Source organism: Lytechinus variegatus, chromosome 1 (assembly GCF_018143015.1).
Source record: "Lytechinus variegatus isolate NC3 chromosome 1, Lvar_3.0, whole genome shotgun sequence".
NCBI classification, from domain to species: Eukaryota; Metazoa; Echinodermata; class Echinoidea; order Temnopleuroida; family Toxopneustidae; genus Lytechinus; species Lytechinus variegatus.
Genome location: NC_054740.1, coordinates 66,508,748 through 66,536,725, shown reverse-complemented (window position 1 = coordinate 66,536,725; position 27,978 = coordinate 66,508,748). Strand labels below are relative to the sequence as shown.

The 27,978-nt window shown below is 34.9% G+C and overlaps 1 protein-coding gene across 1 annotated transcript; it reads left to right on the top strand.

The window, feature by feature from the left end:
• The first annotated feature begins 13 nt into the window (after positions 1–13).
• LOC121420256 (bromodomain-containing protein 4-like) lies at positions 14–27,976 on the top strand. The gene is made up of 6 exons (XM_041614833.1): positions 14–525; positions 23,869–24,138; positions 24,680–24,706; positions 25,231–25,284; positions 25,662–26,082; positions 26,718–27,976. Exons 1-6 carry the CDS (start codon positions 271–273, stop codon positions 27,899–27,901), a joined length of 2,211 nt encoding a protein of 736 aa, XP_041470767.1. The 5' UTR covers positions 14–270; the 3' UTR covers positions 27,902–27,976.
• Positions 27,977–27,978: the final 2 nt, after the last annotated feature.

The window sequence follows — 27,978 nt, the reverse complement described above, 5'->3', positions numbered from 1 at the left end:
TTGTGTGATCTACTTCCTCAAACTTTTGAAGTTCCGTTCTTCGCGCTGCAGTGGTATAGTTGTAATAGCGACATGGAAGTGGGCAGACTAACGTTACAGATTAATTTTAAGTTGTTTCGACCACTAATATACCTGGATATAATTTCAAACCAGAGAACTGTTCGTGAGGCACTTTCAAAGTAGTTTTCATGTATAAGAATGGACATATTAGACTGAAATCTCATTGAGGAGTAATCGAAAAGTTCTCCAATTCTTCGGGAGACGGACGGCATGGAGGGAGCTTGGCTGCGGGGCCCAGCCCCTGCATTAACCGGTGGACATAGCTCGGAAGTTTGCAAAGCTCGGTGTACTAATAAGTGCAATGCCGATTCCACAACTCAAACTCAGGATTCGCATTTAAGGACACAAAAACACGGCGTTTATTGTAGTTGTTTACCCAGGCGAGTAAATAGAATTTCAAAGCTCCAACACATGTACATATGCCTATGGATAGGTATTTTCAGTCTTCTTTGCTGTGTTCAATTGGTGAGTAAACTAACTATTGCACATTCCCAATAAATTTGTATTTGCCATCACAATGTTTGTCAAGACCATGTATCGGGCCCGGGGGGAATTCCATTGACGAGTGGATACCATGCGCGACCATTGGGTCTCGAAAAGCACCCTAAACACATATTTTCCATATTCTGAAAATGCACCCCTTAACAAGTATTGGCGTGTGAAACCCTACCCTTAACAAGTATTGAAAACAAAACAATACTCTTGGCAAGTATTCCCTGAAATGAACCCCTAAACAAGTACAGCGATATATTGTCACGTACGGCTCCGTCGGTGGTCGGTTTTACCTTTACACACCATTTGTACGGCCTCCCCTTCCACAACTCGCGCAAATCGGACTCTAAACACGTAGTGTTGGGGCAAATAAGACATCCTTTATCAAACATTTTAATTTTGAATATCATCCCCGAAAATTTGACCCTAAATACATAGCTTTCCTAGCAAAATAGATACCCTTTTTTCATTATTTTGGTGTATTTGATACCCTTATCACGTTTCGTACGTAACGTGCCCTATCGTGAAAAAGACATCCTTTTTATGTTTTGGGGGATCGCGCGTGGTATCCACTCGTCAATGTAAGTGGCCCCCCTGGTATTGGGCCACTCGGGGGCCACAGAACCGTGTATATAGCCGTGTACAGAAAGTAAGAAGGAGAGGAACGATTTTTAAAGACACGTCGAAGAAAAAAAAGAAAATAATAGTTGGCCTAACGAGTTGGCAGTAATAGTCAAATATGACTGGTCGCCATTAATTTCAACAAACAACAACAACAAGAAAAATAAAAATCACCATCTGCTAGTGAATTTTGCATGGTCATCCCCAGCTGCTCAGTGGTCTGGAAACGATTTTTGAAGAGGGGGCCGTTATTGGTTTGAAAAAAAAATCAACAATTCGTCCGAATTGAAGGCTATTTTGGTAAGAAAATTTGACAAGCAAAAGGAAGGTGAATTTGTAAAAATTTCTACGTTTTAGCCTACTAAGCTGATTTCCAGGGGGCACTGCCTATTGTGTATAAGTCATGCAGCACCACTGGAAAATCTTTCCTTTAAAAAATGGGGGTGTTTCAGCAACTCCGCTTCCCAGGGCCATTTGTCAGCCCCCCTTCAAAACTGTTCCAAACACCATGCAGATATAGACTAGGTCTAAATATGCCCTAAATACTTGGGTATATATACAATAACCTGCTTGTCATTTAGGGACTATTGTGGCCGTTCTCTTTTCTGCAGGCCTCTTGAAAGTTTCATGACATATGGCCTACAGCAAAAATGACCCTCATTTTTCATAATAGACCTACAGAACATCCATTTAACAGTGTTGAGTAAAAATAAATTGTAATAAAAGTAATGGTGTTCTTCCACTCAATGATACATTTTCAGCGAAAAAAAGCATGCATGAGCATGCACCAAAGACATACAGGTGGGGGGGGGGGCTGTGGAGGGGGCAAGATTTTTGATATTCAGCTCATGCTGCGAATTGATTTAGAAATAAATTACTATTACTATTTCTATTACATGGTGTTATTATGAATATTGATCATGAGAACAATGAAATGTACATCACACAAAATAATTTATAAGATTTGAAATGGAACCTGTAAAGATATATTTTTTACAATAACTCGAACAACATTTGAATTGATTTTAAAAAAATAGTAAAAATAGGGCATTAATTGGTTAGGTGATGACTTTTCTATTATTTTTTTCATTAATCTCCTTCTTTATGAGTCTACATTGAGCTTCAGAAAATTCAGTATAGCTATAACCAAACTTCTAGATCATTTTGTTAAACGTCCAATGTAGTTATTCTTCAGAGAGTTTGGATTGCAATCAATGTTTTTTACCAATTGATGAAATAGATAGCAATAAGTAGAAATGAATAAGTTCAAAGATCTAAATTAGGAACCATAGGGAATTGGTATGGTAAATTCCAATTCATCCACTCACCACATGGTCTAACTTCATTTAGTCTAATGCCATTCCGTCCATCAACATTTCGTGTGAAAACCTTTTGGTCCAAACATCACTTTGTCTAATCGCCAGTTCGTCTATTACCATTTCGTTTATTAACCAGTTGGTCTAATACCCATTTTCTTTTCATTTATTTTGTACAATTAACACTTTAGTAATTGGACCACATGGTATATGGACTAAATGGCTATTGGACCAACTGGTTATTAGATGGAATGGCATTAGATTAAATGAAAGTAGACCCTGTGGTGAGTGGACGAACTGATGGTAGACCAAATGATAGTAGACGAGTTGGCAATTGGACGAATTGGCATTAGACGAATCGGAAATGAACCATTAGTATTTGCTATTGCTAACACTCGTGTTCTCAGTTTTGGCGAACATGAGTGATTTCTATGATTTTGAAATAATGAAAGGTTTATAAATGGTAAATTTGTTTCATTATTGTTTGATGGTAAAAATAAATAGCTGGATAATTCTGGAACAATAAAATCAAACAAATAGAATAAAATAAATCAATATGCTAAACAAAAAACCAACAACCAATCAAATCAGCGAATCAGCAAAGAGTGTCCGATCTCGTGACTATATTATGATAGCAAAAGAAATGACTTGATTGAAGGGGGCATTGTATCTCCTGACAAATTCAATGCAATTGAATTGTGATATTATATACTGTCCAGTATCGGAAAAAATAAATAGCATTTCTAAAAATGTATTAATCACCATTTTCATTCCCCTTTTATCTTTTCTGTCCTTACGAACAAGATGGTCCTAATTGAATTATTCTAAGAGTTTGAGGTACAGCCAGGAAAAAAATAACAGAGATTGGATTTACAGACATGATGAAGATACTTGAAATCAAGTATATAATATTTTCTTTTAATGTGAAAAGAGACTTCAATACATGACTTAGAATAATGACAGCTCTTCTGTCGAGAATACTTATTCTTTCAAACTGGACGCATAAATATAGTATGGATAGAGAGCGATAATCGTTGCTGAATAAACCGTTAGTTTCACTTTTAGATTCATTTTGGACTTTGGTTCCCTGCATTTAATTTTCCTTTCTTTTATTGTAGCTGACCTAATGGCATTATTGCCCTCTTTTCATGCTTTTCGAGAACTGTAAAGGGCCTGTCAAGTTTTATGTGAAAGCATATCGCTGGAAATCTTCAGCGTGATTAAAGTTTGATTAAAACCGTAATAAATCGTAAGTGGGAGCGTGTAAGTAGAAGAGAAAGAAGATCGTGAAAGAAGATAGATAGGTATTTTGATTAGAATGAATTGAGGAGGTGATCAATGAATTTAAATGAATGAATAATTGATAGAATGAATGACCTACTAATTGAATGAATGAATAATGAGATAAAATTCTGAATGAATGAATGAATACATAAATGTCTGAATAAATGAATACACAAATGTCTGAATGAATGAATGAATACATAAATGTCTGAATAAATGAATAAACAGTTAATGTTTGAATGGATAAATGAATGAATTAATTAATAAATGAATGAGTGAGTGGGGGTAGTGAGTGAATGAATGAATGAGTGAATGGATGGATGATACATTGAAATCATCAAAACCCATACATACATACATACATACATACATACATACATACATACATACATACATACATACATACATACATACATACATACATACATACATACATATACCCTTTCATACATACATACATACATTCATAAGGGAATATCGAGAACTAGAAAGCACGTACTGTACCAAAAACCACATTCTCCTGACATGCCTGAAGACGACAAGAACACACGTGTCGAAACGTCGAGTTTGGGTGGTACTTCTCAGGATCAGCATTTGCCCAAGAATGATACATGGTGTATCGTGAAAACCTACTACACATACAACTTGCACAATTGATTTGATTTGATTTATTTTTTCTTCTATATTTTGGACATAATGGCCTAAGGTGTCTTAAAAAGCAACGCTTTTGAATATGGCCCTACACGCAAGGTACCAATAATTTTAAATTTGGTGCCCCGATGGCCAAAATGAATTAGACGACGTACAAACGGACAAAGAAGACTTTTTTTAACAAATGCAAAGTTTCTATAACAGTTTTACTATCAGCCAATCAGATCAAAGAATTTTAGTAGCTTTTGATTGTTAATACAAAATTGTTATTATAGAAAGTTTTATTAAGTGCCCCCCATGCCAATCACTGAGACCGCCAGCAGCACACCGAGATATCTCACAAATTCAAGTATTAAATCAATAGCATGGCAACTATGATTGAGAAAAAATGGTAAGAATAATTGATCATCCCAACAAAAATAATGAATAAATGGATAAATATGTGAATAAATGAATGAATACATGAATAAATAACCAACAAGAAACGCAATATAGTAGAATAAATTAATAAATCAATCAATCAAAAAGTAGACAAATAATAAATAAAATGAAAACTAATAAAACTATGATGACAACGAAAAAATATGTAATTTCTGTGTGCGTGTCCTCAGTAAATACTTAGATACCATTTTTAATAACTATGCAGCCATCACTGTACTGCACAATGGTTTTAGGTGCTTCGGGAAATCCTGTACAATTGTATTGGGTTTTCTAAAGGAAATAGGTATCGAAACTATTGGTGCTCTTAACTGCATACGCCTCTGTCATTTTGTTCTAAGTCTAGATAGGAAATACACTTATGGATGTGGAAAGTGTTAGGAAAACAATATGAGGAAGTCCATACGGTTTGAATAAGTGAGAAAAAATGGAGAGAAAATCAGCAAAACTGGGAACAAGCAAGTTATACAATAATCCAGTTCGCAGTTAGTGAATGATCAACTTTTTTCCGAATGGCCTTTCCCATTTTTTTTTCATAAGGATGAGCATTAACACATTCAAATGGAGATACTGCATAATTATACTTTCCTTGCATAGTATCCTGTTGTACTCAAATGCTAAGAAAAAAAACATGGCATAGACCATGTGATTAGAACGGTACGTCATTGATCAAATTTGGAAATCGCATTTTTGTATTGTCCACTTTTGGCACATTAACTATTATATAAGCTATACTGTCGAATACCGATGATAATGATTTGTTGTTACTCTCAGTGGCTGTGATCAAAGAGAAGAGGAACGTGTGAATAATCATCAAATCAGTGACTTTGAGATCCATCTGGAGCCCGTTGCAGAAAGAGTTGCGTTTAAACGCAAGCCAACAAATCATTTGCAAGTCCAAAATGCGAGCTGTTGATTGGTTGAAAATTAAGTTGCGCCTAAATTTGTAGAGTTGCGATTGCAACTCTTTCTGCAACGGGCCCCTGATGGTTTATCTCGAATTACATTTTATATACTGCTCATGAACAGAATGCAATTGCGAACTGGTCTATTGAAACAAACAATAAAGCAGCAAAGAGAGAAATAAAGAAAGAAAGAAAGAAAGAAAGAAGGAAAGAAAGAAAGAAGGAAAGAAAAAGAAAGAAGGAAAGAAAAATGAAAAAGAAAGAGATTTCGTAAAGATATATATAGAGGGGAAGTGGAGAAGAAGGGGATGTAAGAGAAATGTTGCAAAGAGCGATCGAGAAAGCTTGAAAGAGATGGGATAGCAGAGAGATATAGATATAGAAAGAGGAGTGAAAAGAAGGGGCAAAATGAGATTGATAGGTAATTATAATGTTAAACGCTGGCGTACATAATGGGGGGAGTTTCAAGATAAAAAAAAGAGAAACAGAATGGGAAAGGGATAAAAAAAAGAGGTCAAAATTTTTACTCGCTTAATTCGCTAGCTCGTATCACTTTAGATATATCTGACCCCTTAAAAAAATTGCTCATTAGACAACTGATGTCCAAATTATTTATCTGCTCTTTGGTATGAAAAAAAAGCATAATATTCACATAAAATTTTGTGCAAATTTGAGCCATTACAAATTTCCGTCCAAAATCCCCGGCCAAATTATAGAGGCAGTAAGAAATAATGTGACGTATTAGGCCACAATTATGACGCATGTAATTTGCGGCCGTTGTGTTTCCTACAAAGTGGACTTTGGTAATTGGGAAGGAGATTTCTGGCTTCTCAAAAAACAAAAAAATAAAAGAACACAGCAACCCAGCAATAATGGGAAATTTCTTTTAGAATAACAGTATATGAGCAATACCGAATAGCCCTGTATTCGATTAAAGGTCAAGTCCACCTTTAAAAAAATGTTGATTTGAATCAATAAAGAAAAATCAAACAAGCACAATGCTGAAAATTTCATCAAAATCGGATGTAAAATAAGAAAGTTATGACATTTCAAAGTTTCGCTTATTTTCAACAAAATAGTTATATGAACGAGCCAGTTACATTTTAATGAGAGAGTTGATGACATCACTCACTCACTATTTCTTTTGTATTTTATTATATGAAATATGAAATATTTTTGTTTTCTCGTCATTGTCATGTGAAATGAAGTTTCACTCCTCCCTGAACACGTGGAATTCCATTATTTTAACATTTTGTGCTTCAGGCAAGGAGGTCCTAATCGTCAAATTCGTAAAAATTGAAATATTGTATAATTCAAACAATAAAAAACAAAAGAAATAGTGAGTGACATCATCGACTCTCTCATTTGGATGTAACTGGCTCGTTCATATAACTATTTTGTTGAAAATAAGCGAAAATTTAAAATGCCAAAACCTTATTTTACATCCGATTTTGATGAAATTTTCAGTGTTATGCTTGTTGAATTTTTCTCTTTTTATTCAAATCAAGTTTTTGTTGGGGTGGACTTGTCCTTTAAAAAGGATCATATTTGTTTCATGATTAACTTGAATGAAAAGACATAGTCGGACTTTTCGCATTAAAGTTGGTGGACCGGGACAGCATCAAAATATCTTGTCCTCTAGACAACGACATATTTGCGATTGTTCGTCAGGTGCAACCAACTTTCGACAAAAGCCTCTCATCTCTCCATTGTGATTTTAATTGCATTTTTAAAGGAATAGATGCGTTGTAAAGAATTTCCCCATAGTAAATGCGAAAACTACCTATTGTTCGTGAAAGAGAGACAGAAAACCAATTAAAGTCTATTTAAATGGGTTAAGGTTTTTTTTTATATACAATGATGACTAATATTTTAGAGACGGATCTTAACCCATTTGTACTGGAAACGCACCGGATAGGACAGACTATGAATTATGGTTAAAAAGCATGCAAGAAATTTCTTTTTACATTTCAAAAATTTATTTCCCTGAATATGTGAGTAGATGTGTATTTCTCAATTCTTAGTTTTTTTTTTATATATATAAATTGATGTTTTCTTCCCAAATTTAGTCATCAATTGAGTATTAATTGGTATTCTTCAAAATAAATCTGACAATGGTTAATGATAGTGTTTATAAAGGAATCTCAAAATCTGAACTTCTGGAGAACTTTTCATGGAAGGACTTGTTGGATGTTTACCAGTTACCACAGTAACAGTCGGTCATGTGTGCCAATCATAACCAATGAAAGTTGTCATATCTGACAACTTTCTTGTCGAATGAGAAAAGTTAATGAAACGCTCAACATTGTGTCGCGAGAATGTCAAGTTTTGTTTCATGTTATAGATGAGAGTGCATAGCTTGTCTTGTGTGGTCATCATACTGAAAGTTCATTTCCTATTAACCTCGAAAAAAATATTGTTGTATATTTGGTGTATTTGCAGTGTAAGCAAATATATATTTACATATTAACCGATTGTTGAAAGTGAGTAATCTAATATTCATTCTGCTTCCATTTCGTTTCAGGTTTTGTCTCTTTAAAGATACTTTATAAAGATGACATTGCTTGGTATAGTCACTGATATGAATATTATCGAATATTCAGATCGATGGGTAAAATAGTCTCAAATTTGCCATTAACTTATCCATTCATGTCTAATTGCTTGATCCGCAGCACTGGTATTTTAGAAGTAAAGCAGTGGAGGTTTAATCTCTTATGTGGAATTTAAAAGAGAGAGGAAATTCCCTTGCGATTTTATTTTTTTCTTTACACATGATTACGTGACAAATGGAATGCCCGCGTAAATGGATCCAAAGTTCCCGTACCAGTTGCCTTCCTGAATATTTAGGAAGTATTTTCAATATCCAGAGAACAATACAATGTAGTTTCATGACATCATCATTGTTTAAAATCTGGGATCACAATTTTATGCCGCTATACATGTATGTAAACCAAGTCAGTATTTTCCCTTATATGCATGCTTGAAAGGATCTATTCTTTTATAACATAATATGACACGATACATGAAGGGTGCAGCATGCGATTAAAAAAAATTATTTGAGCAGAACATTAAGAATATTTGTGATTTCATTTATTTTGTGTAATGAATTACATGAGAGAATGTGAGCTCTTGCCGACTGCCTTTACAGGCACGAGATGTAAAGGAAAACCTACAGATTGGCGAACGTATATTCTTTCACATCACATTTTGACGAAAATTTAAAGGTCAAGTCCACCTCAGAAAAATGTTGATTTGAATCAATAGAGAAAAATCAGACAAGCACAATGCTGAAGATTTCATCAAAATCGGATGTAAAATAAGAAAGTTATGACATTTCAAAGTTTCGCTTATTTTTAACGAAATAGTTATATGAACGAGCCAGTTACATCCAAATGACAGAGTCGATGATGTCACTCACTCACTATTTCTTTTGTTTTTTATTGTTTGAATTATACAATTTTTCAATTTTTACGAATTTGATGATAAGGACCTCCTTGCCTGAAGCACAAAATGTTAAAATAATGGAATTCCACGTGTTCAGGGAGGAATGAAACTTCATTTCACATGACAATGGCAAGAAAATCCAAATATTTCATATTTCAAACAATAAAAAACAAAAGAAATAGTGAGTGAGTGACATCATCAACTCTTTCATTTGGATGTAACTGGCTCGTTCATATAACTATTTTGTTAAAAATAAGCGAAACTTTGAAATGTCATAACTTTCTTATTTTACATCCGATTTTGATGAAATTTTCAGTGTTGTGCTTGTTGAATTTTTCTCTTTTTATTCAAATCAAGTTTTTGTTGGGGTGGACTTGTCCTTTAAGAGACCACTTGCTCGTACATGCTGTATACTTCTGTTCGGGGTGCATGGTAACTTGTACAAGATTAAATGAATTAAATGATTTATGTTATTAATTAATTAACTTTCATTAATATCTATTAATGTGAAACGTAACCAATAAAACAATTTAAGCACTATTAATCCAATTGATATTAAACTGATTTTAGCTTTCATTAATAAATACTGATATTTAACGTAACCAATAAAATAATTTAAGGAAATACTTGTTCCCAACCAGTAATTTGTAATCTTTAAGAACTGATGAGTGGGACATTCTAGTCGTACTAAAATTTTATAGAGTTTTAAAAACACTTAATATACCACAAACCTCTCTTCTCTTAATTCGTTTTTTTAAAGCATTTTAACATATAACCAGGAAAATTAACTGTATATAGAAGTACACTTTTGTTTATTAATTAGTTGATGAGTGTTTGATTTTTTTTGTATTAAATAAGTTATGTATACTTTTTCACATGAGGATGAATTATTATGTGGCCTCACAGTGGTTTAGAATGGATCATCAGTGTACAATTATCAGTATTTTTGTTTATGTGCATGATTGCCTATTAAAACTTTTACCATGTGGAAAGTATTATAAATTAGAATCAATTATCCACCTTAACTCGACATCTCTTTTCTTTTCCAGTGTCTGTTCCCACGAACATTTAGCATTTTCTCATTCCTTCTCTCTCGTCCACTCTCTCCATCTCTATCTTGTCTCTCTCTACATTAAAATCACTTATGTATCTCACTCCTTTGCTCACCGCTTTCCCCCCTCTCTCTCTCTGGCGTACATTATGGGGGGGCATGGACCCCCCCCCCCAAAAAAAAAAAACAATGTTCACTACCAAGAGAAAAAATAGAGAGAAAAAAAGGAAAACAAGAGAGAAGGGTGATTTATGATTATATTCTATGAAAATTATGTCATATTTATCATAAAATCGGATTTTTGTACTAAAAAAAAAAAAAATTGCCCGATACGCCATATCTGGCTTCCTCAAAATTGTTGGCTCATTACACCACTATCTCTTTCTCGTTCTTCCTCTCTCCCCCTCTCCTGTTCTCTGTCCCTCCAAATATCGCTTTAAACGATTTTAAAAATATATAATTCTGTTTTTATTGAAAAAATTACAATATTTACAATAATTATTGCACGATAAGAGTACAAAATGAAGGAAACAAGAAAAAAAATAAAGATAAACATTAAAACTGTTATTAATCGAAAATGATGGTGGTTTCATCCCTATATTTCGTTTACCAAACGCCCCCATTTTTTTGACGTGGTTTCCGAAAACGCCCATTTCATTAACGTCAAGGCATCTTAGTTCACATATTGTCATGAAGCACGATATTACAAGGTTCCATGGTTTATACCACAAATCAATTAAATAAAACAACTTAATATTCAAACATTCTAGACTTTGGTCTAATTAGTTCTCATGGCGATGTTTTTGGAACTAGTTTAACCAGTCACATGTCATGTACGAAATATTTGTGAGTTATCTTTAAATATTTACTTATATATACAATATTGCACGGAGTTACAATTATTTTATCCTTCCATCATATTCGTTCAATACGAAAAAGTAAATAAAAGGAAATTATGAGTCTCAAGAGAATGTAAATTTGCTAAAGCATGAACGATTTCTACTGATTCATACATAATACATTTATAGGCTATCAATATCCACCATATGTTTGTTTGCTTTCTTGAAAAAAGGGGAATTTTCTCAAATAGGCGCAAATTTTTCGACGTCGGCGGTGTCGTCGTCGTCATCAACATTGAAATCTTAACCTAAGGCTAAGGTTATGTTTTTGAAATGTTATAGATTTAGTTCACGAAACACAGACATGAGAATAATCAAGTATCACGCATTTCTGGTCACATAACTAAGGTCAAAGGTCATTAAAGGGTCAATGAACTTCGATTATGTTAGGGGACTCAAATAAACAAGGTTAAGTTTTTGAAATACCATAACTTTAAAGGTATAGCGATCTACATGTAGTTCATGAAACTTGGACACAAGAGTTATGTAGTATCAGTGAAGATCCTGCATGAGTTTTAGGTCACATGACCAAGGTCATCTAAGGTTAATGAACTTCATGGATCTAGTTCATGAAATGTGGACATAAGTGTAATCAGTAATCGCTGATCATCTTGCACAAGTCTTATATAATCAAGGTCGAATGTAATTTAGGGTCAATTAACGTAGTATTTTATTATCATATAGAATGGTGTGTTTTGTGATTAATTATTCTATAGTCGTTTTCGAAGTCAACACTGCTGCTATATTAAATCGCGTAATGCAGGCAAGACTGCTATAGGGCGTTCCACTTGTTCTGGAATAAAACGCTTTTCCAAATTTTAGCAGGTATGATCACTATAAATATTATAAATAAATAATTGGACAAAGTATAAACAAAATTATTGCCTTCCAAATATATTTGTTAAAACTACCCTCTTTATGATTAATGTTACCTGATTATTATTACTTTTAAGACGGGACAATTTTGCTTGACATATCAAATGTTCGCCGAACAAACGTTTGGGAATATGCAGTAGATTGGCGCCCCTTCTTTACTTTCTTTCTTTATAATACCCCCATGAATCCATGGTATGATTCAATATTTTTCTAATTTACTGTTTATTATGTTGAATTTATATTGAACTTTATGGCGCCTATAGCATTCTTTGGGTTATTTTGTGCGCATTAGAATATGATTATTATTATCATCCTTATTATTATCATTATTATTTATACATTTTTCTACAATATTCCATCTCAAATAGCTATCACTTCATCATGTGGATCCCCAGGTGGTAGGATGATTTTTTTTGTGAGGATGTATAAAGACAAATTATTATTTTTATGATAATTACCCGTTCGTGCCCCAAAATTTGTTTGTCGAGAATTGTTAATCTGATATAGTTTCATTTTTGAATTCATTTTTACCATTGATGTGTCTGAAACAAGATTCAAGATATATAAGATGATATATTTATTTGTTAACTTTATTAACTAATTATATTGTATAGGCTTTCGCACTGTGAGCCCTAAAGGTTTTTTTAAGTTAATGTCTGCTCTTTAGGCATATTCTATTTCGTTCACAAACCAATGGTTTATAGCCTGCTACTAAGTGTAAAATATGTTGCTATGAAATATTTCCTGGTGGAATAACTGAAAAAAAATGCCAAGGACTCAAATTTTTCATAGTTTCAAAACATTTTACTTTTCAGCACATTTTTATTTCCTGATAAAGTACAATGCACACGCATGATAGCATGACTTCCGAAGAAAATTAAGGTTATAGAACAAATCTATCATATTAATAACCATCATAGCTACCATGGTAACGCACCCAAACAATTCTCTCCTGTATATAGGCAACCATTGCAAGTGCGACAACAAGGGCTTTATGGGATCTTTACCTTTAGCACGCATGATAGATAAGTCTGGCTGCGCTGTTTTGCGGTACATGTACTTGTATTTTTTTATATTTATTGTTTTCAGGCAGGCCATATAAAAGTGAATTGCAAAAGTCAATTCTGGAAGAAACAAAAGCGTGAATATACTATTTCACATTAGTTTGCCATGTTTACAGAGGAATGTTTTCTTTCTCCTTTGTTTGAAAAAAAAACTTTCAAATGACAAGATCTAACTTTCAGTTTCATTCCGTTTCTATAGATTGGAGTGATCAAGTCGATATCTCCTTGGTGTTATCCCACAACGGAATCAACCATCAGCGGCTGATCACGATAACGAATTTGAAATGAAATGTATTCCTCAACCCATAGTGCTCCATGTAAATCAGTTCCCCCATGGATCATTATAAAGGAACTTGTTATTTAGAACGGCAAGGTCATTGTAAATACCAGGGCTATATCCTGTTCATGAACAATAACCAAATAATAACCAAATCGAGGTCTCATTTTTTAAACAACTTTTTATTCATCTTTTTAAACAATAGGACATTAGAGGAGGGGAGTTCTTGTGTAGGCCTGTTTATAGTCTACAAACACAGACTCAAATTTGACAATTGAATACACAAAACTACAATACCATGTCTAGGATGGAGACTATAGACTCCAAACCCTCTCTATGTATTTATACATATATATATATATATATATATATATATATATATGTATATTTTTTTCTTTATCTTTCCCCCAACTCACCCAAAATCACTTTCCACTTTCCATCCTACAAGGGCTTGTCTCCCAAAGTAGGTAGGTGGGATTTAAAGGCGTCTTGTCCCGGGAAAGATCGACACTTCACTGACGTTGTTGTTCAGACCCACTCGACTTTAAATCCAAGTACCTTGATAAAAAAAAGAGAAAACGAAAGAAAAGAGACAAGAATATTAAAAAAGAAGAAATAGATAAAAGAAATCAATATTGGATTTTTTATTTATATAATACTATACATATTATTTTTTTTCATAGAAAAAAAATTGTGATGGCGAAAATAGTCAAATTGACTGGTTGCCAAATAAAAAGAAGACCCCCCCCCTCTTTGTTAAATGAGAACAGACAAACTACACGAGTGAAACTAGTCTCAATACTTCAGACTATGCATTATGTATTTTGCACGTTCCGACGTTTCTGCATACTAGCCTATATACAACATTGTTAGACATGTGTCACTGTGCGTGAGTGCATACCGCAGTTTCATATTTCCCCTTCATCATATTTATGCTCGGTAAACAATGGTGACTCAATTCACCGAAGCGATGAAAAAGGAATATTTCAATGACAGTCCGAAGTCTACTATATTTTTGTAGTTCTGTTGATGTGATTTTTACGGTCTGCCTACTAGTGAATATATTTGGAAATTTCACAAATAACCAAAGAGGAAATAGGGTCGCAATAAACCAGTTTATCTCACTGATGGTGGTGATGGCTTGTTTATTTGTTTTATTTTTATTCTACATTCGAAATGAATGAAAAAAAGTTTGATATATAACATGACAAAAGCAGGCTACACATTTGTTTCGACTGAAGATAAATTACAAAGCATTTATTTTTAGTATACAACCAAACAGTAACTTCAAAATACAATAAATCGATTCTGATTCATCTAACAAAACCACCAAAGAACTTCTGTCATTATGCTCGACATGCAGTCCAGAACAAAACACATGGGAATAACGAAGTGTGTTAATTAAGCAGAAAGTCGTAATTAAATTAATAATGAAAGTAGATAAATCATCAAGATGCCGGTGACGATGGGGATGATATTGGTGGTAATTGGTGGTGGTTGTGGTGGTGGTGATGGGAAAGGTGGTTATTCTTATGATGATGGCTGTGATGGAGATGGTAGTGGTGGTGGTGGTGATGATAATGGTAATGGCGGTAATGGTCGGGGTGGTAATCGTGCACTGCAAAAACTCTGGTGTTGATTTAACACCAGCCCGGAATCTATGTATGTCCACACCAGAGAAGTGTTAAACAACACAAGTTTGGTTTTGGTCTATATACCAACAGATAGGTCCAGGTGTTTATACAACACCAATTAGTATTAAAACAGCAAAGGTTTGATTCCAAACTGGTGTTGTTTCGATACTTCTCTGGTGTGGACAAATTTTTTTTTTAGATTCCGGGCTGGTGTTAAATCAAGTCCAGAGTTTTTGCAGTGTGGTGGCAGTGGTGGCATGGTAACTATGCAAGTACGTTGATCAGAAACGTTATCCCAGTCTTACAAAAGGTTTTTCAGAGTAAAGTGGCCTTTAATGCCGCTGTGGATGTACTGTACTTATTTACAGGGGCCTCGGAAGGGGGGGGGGGGCTTGGTAAGCTTCAGTTTCCAAAACGGTGTACAAAAACATAAAATGACCGTCTGATTGTATTTTGTTTTTTGCATGGTCGGCTCCCCATATTGGCTCAGCCCCCCCCCCCCCCTCTCCCCCACTTCAAAACCGTTCCTTGGCTCGTGTACCATTTCAAAATTATAGCGCAGTTTGACATGAATGAACATATGACCAAACAGTCTCATATTCGGTTTAAACTAGAAAATAATAGATATAATGCTCGTGTCCTGTAAAAACTTGTAAATGCGTACGGAAATCATACGACCGTCGCACGCCACCCTAATGTGATTGTGATGTTTACCCTACGAAATACGAAAACGATCGCCTTGCGATCGCCCTAACAATTCTCGTAGACCAAATGTGAAGAGGTTTATAACTAGTGCATTATTATTTCCATTGTTCATTCTTCAGAATAAAGAGCATAATAGGCCTATAGTGTAAGTGTAGTCAAGAATACCTTTTAACGATGAGAGGACCAGCATGATTATTTTTAGGGTAAAACATTTGAATGTCCTAATGTGGGCATCAAAGGGGAAGATGGCTATTTCCCTTGTACTTTATTTTGCTAAGAGTGAGAGGATGTATATGTTCCAATAACCTGCCAAAATAAATACAGGAAGGCCAAGAAAAATAGATTATGTATCGTCTTGGGTTGGTATGCGTTGCGCTGTTGGGAAACCCCGCTCAAAGTTTGCTGATCGCATAGAACTTAAAGGGGGAGCGAAGCGATCTGACCAACTTTTGGCCGTTCTCAAGAAAATTACGGCTCGGTCATGCACCTTTCGATCGACTCCCTCGTAGCATCATGAAAGTGAACACAAATGAAAAATAACCCACTCTGCATCCATTTTCAGTGACCATTATCTCACAGGTCCGAATATAAATCCAGGTTTTTAAAGATATTGTTACAGATGTTAAATCAAACTGATTCATATTATTTAAGCCGAAACAACATGATACATGTGCGTTGTAATGGTCATCCGGAGACACTACAAGTATAGTACGATGTTCCTGTGCTCATGGTATAGGGTGTCCATTATATGCCATGCCGCATGTAAACGTATGGTGTCCGTATGTTGTACGATGTACCTGCTCTGATTGTGCGACGCCTCTACGATGTATTAATGGCTACGATCCTACGATTTGAAAAAAAAATCAATTTTTGATTAACTTAACAAGATAAGATATGTGTTTTTTCATTAGAATTGACAATATTTTGTTAGTTCAAATATTAAGAGACTATTGTTAAATTATGTGTAGAAACAAATCTTGATAAAGAATTTCTGCGTTTAGGATTTGTTTTGTGAGAGAACTTTGGAATCTTCTTAAGCAGTATTTGTTTAAAAGGGTTGAGTTGGGAACTGAAAGGGAATTACCCATGTAGTCTTTTGCAACTATTGCGTTGAATTCACAAATTATTAAAATAAATCACCATCGCTACAGACCAAGTTGAAATTTACAGAAAACTTTGTTTTTTTTTTACACTTTCTCAACAATCATGAAATGTCCATCTTATATGTGTTTTATGCCATGCATACTTTTACTTTTCAGTGTATATAATTCACCACATTATATTCCCGCCAAAGCAAGTTGGAATGGGCGTAGGAATGAAGTTCAGGTGTAAGGGCGATTATGGATCGAATTATGGGTTTGTCAATCTCTCAGCTGCTCCAAAGCAGAAAACAAGTACTAGTCATCATTTCAAAGAATATTTTTTTTCTTGATCATATATTCATGTTTTTTGACATCAGCCTTGCTTTAGACGAATATATTTACGCTAGGTCATGTAATACCCCTCTTACATTTCATAATTTGTTTGTGATTAGTGCCCGATCCACTTTGGGGCACATCCTGCCCATACACCCCCCCCCCCCGTCCTCCTTTGAGAGCCATACAAATATTTGTTGGGGGAATATGTCCTGTATACGCAAGCGAGGACCGTTTTTTTGCTTTGCAAATTTTTCTTTATATAAATCACCATTAATTGGGAGTGAAGATATCTTCTTCTTCTTTTTTTTTTTGGGGGGAGGCGGGCTTGGCATTTTTTTCTATACAAAATGCCCCTTTTGAGGGAGAATCCTGGTTTATAATTCTACTTTTGTTCGACATTAAAAAAAAATCATTCCAATGCTATTACTGCTTCTACTGCTGCTGCTGTTGCTACTACTACTACTACTGCTGCCTCTAGATCTGTTGCTGCTGCTGCTACTACTATTACTAAACATAATAATAATAATAATAACAATAATAATGATAATAACAATAATAATGATATTAATAATAATAATAATAATAATAGTAATTATGCTGAAAATAATAATAATATTGAAAATAATAATAATAGGGATTAGTATATATCTTTCTAAAAATAATCTATTCGTGGGCACACTTTTATTACCCCGGCTTGAGCCCGAGCTGCCTTCCAGCGCTCGGTGCATTCAAGGAATTTATGCTGACCGGGTACAGATTCACCTCACCTGGGAAGAGTGCCGCACAAATTTGGTCGATAAACTTAATGAAGAAACAATTTTCATCAGATAGCGTAACGGTAAAGTGTATTTACCAAAGCAGTAAATCCTACCTTGAGCTTCTTGCATATTCAAATGGTGGGGAATCACATGTATTGTATATGTAAGACTGAGACACCGATTTGAGGAAAACAATTTCAATATTCTATTTATAAAGTGAAAATGAGAGTATGGAAATATACCAACTTATACAAATTCAAAGGTTGTTTACCGTGCAGCATGTTGACAGGAATCGATTTCCAACTGACTTATAATGGCTTTTTAATTATGAAATATGGGCCCCCCTAACAGAATATGGTTTGAGTGAGTGATTAATTAATGTGAAACGCATCTGATCGGTTAATTTTTCATTAATTTCATTTCATTTATTGTTTCTGCAACCCTTTCATAATTATACAAAGTAACAAAGAAAAACAGGGCGATTCCACACTAGAACTTCAAAAATATCATAAATTTCAACATGCTTTCAATAAGTCATAAGTAGTGTAATATTTTACTATGATACCTAAATTTTATGAAAATTATGAGTTTTAACCAAAAGTGAAGACAGATATAGTTTTTTGGGGGGAGAACAATGGAATTTTAAATTTTCAATAATTTTGCTCATTGAATAGTCAAGTACAAATTCCACCTGAAACAATTATTTGCAAAGCAAGAGGAGATTGAAAATATTGCAGGTCAATAGAATAATATATCATTGATGGTTCCAAATAATATCTACAACATTTTCATGATCCATAATAGGGGCAGCCCTGATTTTTCCGAACCTATTTTTGGCAATGTCCCGTACGACACATGACAATGCAAAAGTTTTTCCTACAATTTTATTTTTGATGATGCAATTTCATAAAATGAGTTTCTCTTTGTTTGACCCATAGGTGATCGATTTATCCCATAAGGATCTAATTACTGCCCTTCATTTTTCAATTAATGTCCTATTAAAAAATGTCCCGTACGACACAGCGTGTGTCGTACGGGACATGTCCCGTACGACACACAATATAATAATGCATCTAATTGCAGGATTTGGATTCAGAAACCATAAATAGTAGGCATATTTAAATTCATTTAATTGATTTAACATAAAGTGAACTGAAAAAGTACTTTGTTTATCTCCATAGAACATGAAATAGGTGATTCTAAACATTTTAATTGATTTCATGTAGGCTTATTCTTTTGTGAATCCCTTCAGCTAAACTGGTGATTTTCACTGATCAGAGCAGGTTAATTTCTTTTCATTGAGCATGAAAAGAAAACTTTTATATTTCAGCCTAGCCTGGAAGATGACTTCCTCTTGCATGCTAATGTGGAATTATTATAAGATGTAAAAAAAAATCATATCAATCATCATGATCATCTATTTGGACTTCCCTTGATGATCACTATTTTTTATATACAATATTGAAACTCCTTACGTTTTTCAAGTTGTAAAAAAAATCTTGAAAATAAGACAAACCATATGGTTTCATGAAATGCAGATGGGTTTGAAAAAGTAGAACCGCATTTCTTTAGACAAAAAAATTGTGACCAAAAAATGGAAAAAAGTGACAGTTGTGACATATATCATGTAGATATACATTTTATATAAAAAAATCATAACATCATGATCATTTTAGCCCCATAATTTACACAAAGTTTCATTCATTTATTGTTTAAATAGTGTTTGGAAATCATCAATTAGTTCCCTAAAATATAACTTCACACAAAACCTGAAGTTTTTCAGCTCGTAAAAATGCTGTGAACACTTGTACATTTCCCATCATGAAAAAAATTATAACATATTGCTCCCAATTGTATATATTGAGGTTACTTAATTGTATTGTCCTGAATGACTGCTTATTAAAAGATTATTCATAAATAAGCAAGAATTTAGGGGCAATGCTCCTTCTGATTGATAAAAAGTTCATGTTTATGTATTCAGGCTGCCCAGTACAACACGCAGTGCCTGTACAACACACAAGTGTCCCGTACGACACACAAGTGTCCCGTACGACACACAAGTGTCCTGTACGACACACAATTGTCCCGTACGACACATTATTTTGTTTATGGTATATTGACAGAAATATTCACCTAATAGCGGTTTCTAACCTAATGAATGTCTTAGTTTGATGGGATTATCATTATCATCAGCCAAATAATGTGATTGAAGAAGTCAAAGTGACATAAAGTAAGAAAGTTTGGCTTCAATTTAGAGATGTCCCGTACGACACATTTTGAATGTCCCGTACGCCACAATGTTCTCGAAAATTATAATTTGATTTATTTATTCATGAATGTTTATTTTGCTTTCTTTTGTAAATGTGTTTGTTCTTGGGTAATTGAGTGTCAATTTGAGTTCAGTTTCTATGAAATTTATCTGCCCAACTCACAGACTTTTGAGTACAAACTTGAGGTTTCTAAAAAAGCCACTTTTTCTGCGTCCGTACGACACATTACTATTTTTGATCTGTATTATACAGGATGTGAATTCAAGTCATGTTAAGTCTTGGTTTTTCTTACACTCTGGTAGTAGTTGATGACCACCTATAGTTACTGGAATATTTTTTGTTTTTTCTTGTAAAAAACTGTCAAATGTTCTCTAAATGTCCCGTACGACACGTATGGAATCACCCCACACATAAACAAAATATTGAACAAGAATAAAAATGTGAACAAAGTCTAAAACAAAGAATTTAAAAGTCTGCAAGGGTTTCCACTACAAGCTTAGCTCGACGTTGTGGCAACCCCCGTAAAACAATCACAAATTATATTTGACAATACGATCTGTATAAGAGTGCAGGTGTAGAGTGGAAGGGGTGGAGGGGGGGGGGGGGGTGAGGAGGGAAAGAAACACATGATCCTTACAATTTCCATTCATGCTCTATATTATACTGTTGTTTTTCTTCTGTTTTACGAAGTAAGAATGCCCTTCTATAAAATTGTAGTTGATTTGTATTGCTTTATATTACTTTGAAATATGTTTTGAATGGAAATGAAATAAATGAATTGGATTGAAAAGAATTGAATGTATTTTCATACTTAATATCGTGTTTTCTAATGATTAAGTGCAATGACCTGTATTTGGCTATCGCAATTTTCGGGACCCTGGATTGGTCAATTTTCACTTTCTGTCTGTGATCAACTTTCTGTGAAGTATCCACCCTTTCTAAACTCTCATCGTATTGTTGCTATCATAGTTTGATGAAAGAATTATTAAGGGACGTATTATATCTTCACCACAAAATAATGCAATGAAGTGTTTGATTCTAAGAGCCTAGGCCTTAATGGCATTGTCAGATAAAAAAATAACTTTTATCTGTCTTTACTTGTATCTGTCTTGAAAGGGAATTCCTTATTACGTTTCGCATTAATTGTCCATTTTGTATGCTATCAAAAGATTTTATTGAAACATGATGTAACTTTATTAAATATCATGTACTTTGAATTAAGTATCTCCAGGGATAATTTATATCATGCATGGAAATTCAATGCATAGTTGTTGGATAGATCATAACAGGAATAAATATATAATACCTTTTCATTCTTGTTTTAAGAGTAAAAGTCTTTAAGCATTGACACCATAAATGAATAAAAATGTCTGCGTAAAACATTATAAAGCATAATTCCTTTACATTAATTTAGTATTTTTACTGTTATTGACAACAAAAACAGCATTTTTTCGTTTTCTCATTGTCCCTTTCTTTTTCTATTGATATTATTATTGCTGTTGTTATTATTAATATTATCATGATTGTTATTTTTATTGAATGTAGTACTACATAATAGGAGGAGGAGAGGCTGTACGTAGTAGTTGTGGTTGTAGTAGTTGTGGTAGTAGTAGTAGTAGTAGTAGTAATAGTAATAATAGTAGTAGCAGTAGTAGTAGCAGCAGCAGTAGTAGTACTAGTAGTAGTAGTACATATAGTAGTAGTAGTACTAGTAGTAGTAGTGGTAGTAGTAGTAGTAGTGGTGGTGGTGGTGGTAGTAGTAGTAGCTGTATAGTAGTAGTAGCTGTAATAGTGGTAATAATAATGATAATAAACACAGCATTTATTATGTGTCATCTATCTAGCAAACTATTCTGAGGCGCAGAGGGATGGAGTGATTACAGAAATTAAATGTTTGCTCGTGTGGGTGTATGGTTAGATCAAATTACATTTAACATATTCAACAATTTTAGTAAGAAGAAAACTAGAAAAACTACTATTGAATCACTTGAAGCATTTAAAAAGTATTTAATAGTAGTAGTAGTAGTAGTAGTAGTAGTAGTAGTAGTAGTAGTAGTAGTAGTAGTAGTAGTAGTAGTAGTAGTAGTAGTAGTAGTAGTAGTAGTATAGAAATGGAAGAAGTAGTAGTGTATAGTAGAAGCAATAGTAGAAGTATAGCATTGGTGGTGATGGTGGTGGTGGGGGTGGTGGTGGTAGTAGTATTAGTTGTAGTAGTATCACTACTACTAGTAGTAGTATCACTACTAGTAGTAGTAGTACCATAGTAGTAGTAGTAGTAGTAGTAGTAGTAGTAGTAGTAGTAGTAGTAGTAGTAGAAGTAGTAGCCGTTGTAGTAGTAGCAGTAGTAGTAGTAGCAGCAGTAGCAGTAGTAGTAGTAGTAGGAGTAATAGTGGTAGTAATTTAGGATTAGGTTTTGATAATCAATTACATATTTTACAGTTCCTGTTTAAATTCAAGCTCATAAAGTTTATTATTACATGTATTTAAGCATATAAGAAATGGAACAAGTGACAGTTTACGTCTTTGTTATGATTCGATGCAAGCAAGCAATTTACCTTATCTTTTCATTCCTTTGAACAATTATATGCTTTTCACAATGCCCAATCAGCACTTGACTGAATGCTCTATCGCTCTTTGCACAACCAGGACATGCTGTTTTTTCAAAAGTCAACTTTTGTGTTCATTTCAGGCGTGGAACATAGCCCAGAGATGATATTTTTAGAATGGAATTAGCTCTATAAAATGAACTGATTGTGCCTATCGCCTGGCTACAGAAATACAAAACACATATGGTTCACCCTCTTTTGAAAAAAAACCCAGAGTCAAATAGTTGAGATCCAGATTCCGTTTCATAAAGACTTAAAACAAATTTGCAATGAAAGTTAAAAGCTACTGAAATTCTTCGATCTGATTGGCTGATAGATAATTTGTTATAGAAATGGTACAATTGTTGTTATAAGAAGCCTTTATGATAGGGACCCAGGTCCCCATCCTGCAAAGAGCTGTGTTTGATCCAATCGACCTCATCAATATGGAAATCCCATTGATTATTGTCACCATTTTTTTTTAAATTTGGGCAATGTTCCTTGCATAAAGAGGAAGCACACCAATTTGTCAAGTCAACGATGAATGTATGAGTATACACCATGTCTAGAAAACATTTAGAACAAAAATGTATTTTAGATGTTCACCTTGCTTGCATTCATACTTGTGGTTGATCAGATAAATCACATTGATTTGTAAGACATGCCCTGTGCTCCATACCGTAAAGTTAAGGGATTGGTCCAGGAGCTGAAAGTACGATTGACCATACACAATGATAGAATCCTGGGGCCGTTTCATAAAGCTGTTCGTAAGTTAAGAGCGACTTTAACAACGACTGGTGATCCTTTATTGTAGTAAATGGCATATTCATTAGCGATGGTTACGCGCGTAAGTAAGGATCACCAGTCGTTCTTAAAGTCGCTCTTAACTTACGAACACCTTTATGAAACACCCGGACTAATAAGTGTTATTTGTTTCTTTTACACTCTTTGGAGTTGTGTTTGAATCTAGGGTGTATGTTAAAAACTGAGCTGATCAGGGTCTGGTCCTGGAGATCCAACAACTGGTGTCTGTTTTAACATTCCTGGGTTTTTTTGCCATACTATCCACATTTGTAGACACAATATTTTTAATGAATATTTCTTCATTTTTTCTATCCAGGGTGCAGCCCAGAATGACACAAACATGACAACAATAGAACTGACCACCACCATCGTGACTACCGAATTGTCTGAAGTCACAACCGACCTAATAACCACACTGACCACAGAGGAGAGTCAAAGTGACGATCTTTGGGTCTATGTTGTAATAGCAGCTGGTATAGTGCTCCTAATAGCAATCATAATTATCATCATAATATGCATCAGGAAGAAATGTAGCTGCAGAAAGAAATGTTGCTACTGCTGCAGAGCTTCCCCACCATCACCAGTCGTAAGTTCTCGAATCAAATGTGATTTTGATATGCTCAGAAATTCATGTAAGGTCAAAAGTCATTTGAGGTCAACATTAAATTTGACCTGCAATACACCGACCATACATCACTTGGTACATAGTGCTGTGGTCACAGCCAAACTTGAATAATGGATGTACTTTGGATAGATTTTTATTTTGGTGCTTTTCGTTAAGAGGTCACATGTTCAGGTCTTATGTTAGAGTGCCATTGGAGTTCACATGGTGAGGTCAAAGGTCATCTTAAGGTCATATGATCTCTGACCCAGTAACCCCATTGGAAGCAAACTTGAATGTAGCTGACTAGAAAAAGGTCTCTTGGTGTCTATTTTCGAAGTTGCTTGGCCAAGACACAATGTAGCTATAACTCCTTTCTAGAATAGATGATGTAATTATCCTTGCACATCTTATATATCTTAATGTTTAAAAGTCAATAATGATATATCCACAAATCTACCAAAATGCAGGAAAATAATATCAAAAGAAACATTTATGTTTTAATTTCTCTCTTTGTGATTTTCAGGATAAGGATTTCACCAAACCAGATAATGTGAGTTAAATCTTCACTCTTTAATTTTGTTAATTTTAAACTAAGATTCAGTTTCGTAAACAACATACAACATATACATGTAATAGCCATGCATAATTACTAAATTGCTGCTTTGATGAATGAAGGAATGAATAAATTAATGCATAAATGAATAAATTGATATGAATATGTTTCAACATAAAGGTAAAAAAAAAAGAGTTAAGAAAAAAAGGAGAATAATAGAGTGATTTTTAAAATGATGTAGACTACAAACTCCATAATGTGAAACAGAGTTCAATCAAATCAGAGTTATTTTATTTTACAATCAATATATGGAGATCTAATGTGCTTTAACTGGCAGTTTGTAAATGCTTATTATTTTGTAAACAGAATATTGTCTCTCTGCTTCCCCCTCTCTCTCTCTGTATATATATTACATATATATATTTCTCTCTCTATATATATATATCCCTCCCTATTCCTATCCCTTGCTTTTATTCCGTGTTTTCAAATCATTTTCATGAATATTTCTTTCTATCTTATAGAATGGTCAACATGTGAATCAAGGATTCGATGGAGGAAACCCCAATGATTTTCAGGTGAGGTGTCATAACTGTATATCACTGATGATCCTCACTTTGCTGTCAGAATCTGTGTTTGGATCTCTGAGACACAAACACAAACTGAAGTACGAAACTTGTAGCATGGTGTGCAACCTGTGAGAGAAGAAGCAAAAAGTGCAAGTCATAAATTAATGATTTCTATAAAAAAATAGTGATTTTGTGATAGATTTGGCATGTAAATCTCAAGTCAGCATGCTGCCAACTAAGACCTGAAAATTGTTTACAATCCATAAAATGCCACTTTAGTAAAACATTGTGGGTGCACCCCTCCACCAACCTCCAAAATACCCACTGTTATGCCAGTCCTGTCAAGATCACCCATCTTACAGTTCTTTTTCCTTCTCTTATGACAGGGTGACACGCAAATTGAAATGGAACCTCAACAGACTGGCATAGATGACCCTATATATGTAAACACCACAATCCAGGCATCCGAGGCCCAAGGGAGTCCTGGTTACTCCCACTCACCACCGGAGTCACCCCTTAATGATATGCCCAATCTTCCTCCGCCATCTCCACCTCGAGGAGCAGCGAGCTTCCCCATGGACACCCATCATCCAACCAGAGGCATCCCATCTCCTTTCATAGCCTTGCCAACCTCCCTTGTAGATGAATTCCCTGATAGATCTCCTCCAGCAATACCTAACCAAGGATCAACAAACATCAAGGCAGAACTTAATGATAAGTTAAAGGGCCTTCCTCTTCCTGATGATAAACCGAAAAAGAAGGATAAAAAGAAGAAGAGGAAAGAGGAAAGCAAGCCCAAAGCACCAGGCAAGTAGCCATTGTTTGAAACCTGTTTAATACTGAATTTCCCATAGACTTTGTACAGGTACAATCTGATTCCAGGTGGCAGTGTTTTAAGATGTTACATTTCAATTCTCGGATACTGGACATCACAATTTCATTTATTCATTATTTGATTTTAAAAATGATACCTTTCTTCAGTTCTCACTTACTAAGAATGTCTCTATGAGTTTGTGAAATATTAATCCCATGATAAATTGAAGAATTATTCCAGCAAGACAATGATCACAATGGTATATTGTTGTTTACTGATCTTGCAAGTTAGCAGATCTGAACTACAGTCTCAACTAACTAACCTTCTTTGGGTGGGGATAGGTTGTTGCAATGCAAAATTATGCCAGGCAATATTAAAAATTTGCAAACCAGACAAAATTGATGCAATTAAAGTTAAATCTGTCTTCTTACAGTGTAAAATTCAGCAATTTGGATAAATGCCTTTAAAAAATAATTATTTTTGTCAACATATCAAGGATCCTTCAGAAGTGTGTGTTGTAGAAACTAGCAAAATTTTCATACAATTATCAATCCTTATCTATATGATCTTTAGTCAGTTTGATATCTAAGCATTTCAAATATATCATGTCTTTTGTTAATCTTTACAGAGCGTTTTATCGATCCAAACGAACAGATAAGGGAGGATGTTCCTCTGCCGACCACTTCCAAGTTTGACCACTCCCATCGAGGGCCCACTAGTCCACCTAAATTCGATTTCAATCCACATCTTCCAGCGCAGAATAATGGGGGTGATTTTGGAGAGAATTATGAAGAGATGTCGCCCGTACCCAGTAGCCCTGTCAGACGAATGTCCCCCAGGCAGCCAACAGATGTGGAGTTTGGTGAAGACTACGAAGCTGTTGGCGGTGATGGTGGTGGCTCTGATGACGAATATGAAGTAATGGATCCAAATGCACTCCCTCAAAAGCACAATATTCATACGCCTTCTCATTTTATGGGGAAACGCAGCGGACCTGGTGCTAATCGGCCTCCAATAATTTCACCCCCTGTGCCATCAGAAGATTATGGTGATGATTATGAAGAAATGTCCCCAAGCGAAAGACCAAGGCATCCAATACCAGGTGGAAATATTGAACATCGTCCACAGATACCAATCCCTTCTCACAAGGGGGATGATGATTTTGGTGGGGATTATGAGGATGTCGACAAGCCCTTTGTCTTGCCGAAGAAGAAACCTGCAAAGGCCAAACCTAAAACTCAAAAGAAACCTTTGAAGCTTCCGGTGGTAGAGGATTTTGGACAGGACTACAGTAACACAGGCCCTGGTGCCATCTCTTCTAATACCGCAATGGAACGACGCCCACCATCTCTTCCCTCTTCAAATTTCCCGAAAAGTCCCTTATCGCTACCACAAGAAGAGCTGCCACCTCCCCCTCCTGAACTTGTTCAGCAGCCCTCTTCACCATCTCACCAATTTGATTATGGGGGACAGTATGACGATGTTGAATTGAAACCAACTATTAAGAAAAAGCCGCCAGTGTTAAAACCCAAAGTAGCCATCAAACCCAGTAGTGGCAGTGCGACACTTCCGGTTAATCCCAAGCAGCTGATATCACCGATGGAAGCACGGTCGTCTGCCACTCTTCCTCCTGTATCTGGGATCAGTGAACAGGGGGAAGAGGCAGAAGAAGATGCAGTTTACATGAATTACTCACCAGACCAAAAGCAGAGACCCACAAAGAATTACTACAACCTTCCTGTTCCAGCAAAGAAACCCCAGGAGATGATCAGTAGCAGTGGGTATACATACTTCAGTGAACTTCCAAAGTGATGTAGCAATTGATGTGAGCATTGATCGGGGAAACCCCAGCAGATCTTCAACTGGAGTTTGCTGTACCTAGGGATCTC

Coding starts and splice junctions, on each gene's coding strand:
- LOC121420256 (XM_041614833.1), top strand. CDS start 271: ATGGAGGGAGCTTGGCTGCGGGGCCCAGCCCCTGCATTAACCGGTGGA. Junction 24,139..24,679: donor CTTCCCCACCATCACCAGTC/GTAAGTTCTCGA, acceptor TGTGATTTTCAG/GATAAGGATTTCACCAAACC. Junction 26,083..26,717: donor AAGCAAGCCCAAAGCACCAG/GCAAGTAGCCAT, acceptor TAATCTTTACAG/AGCGTTTTATCGATCCAAAC.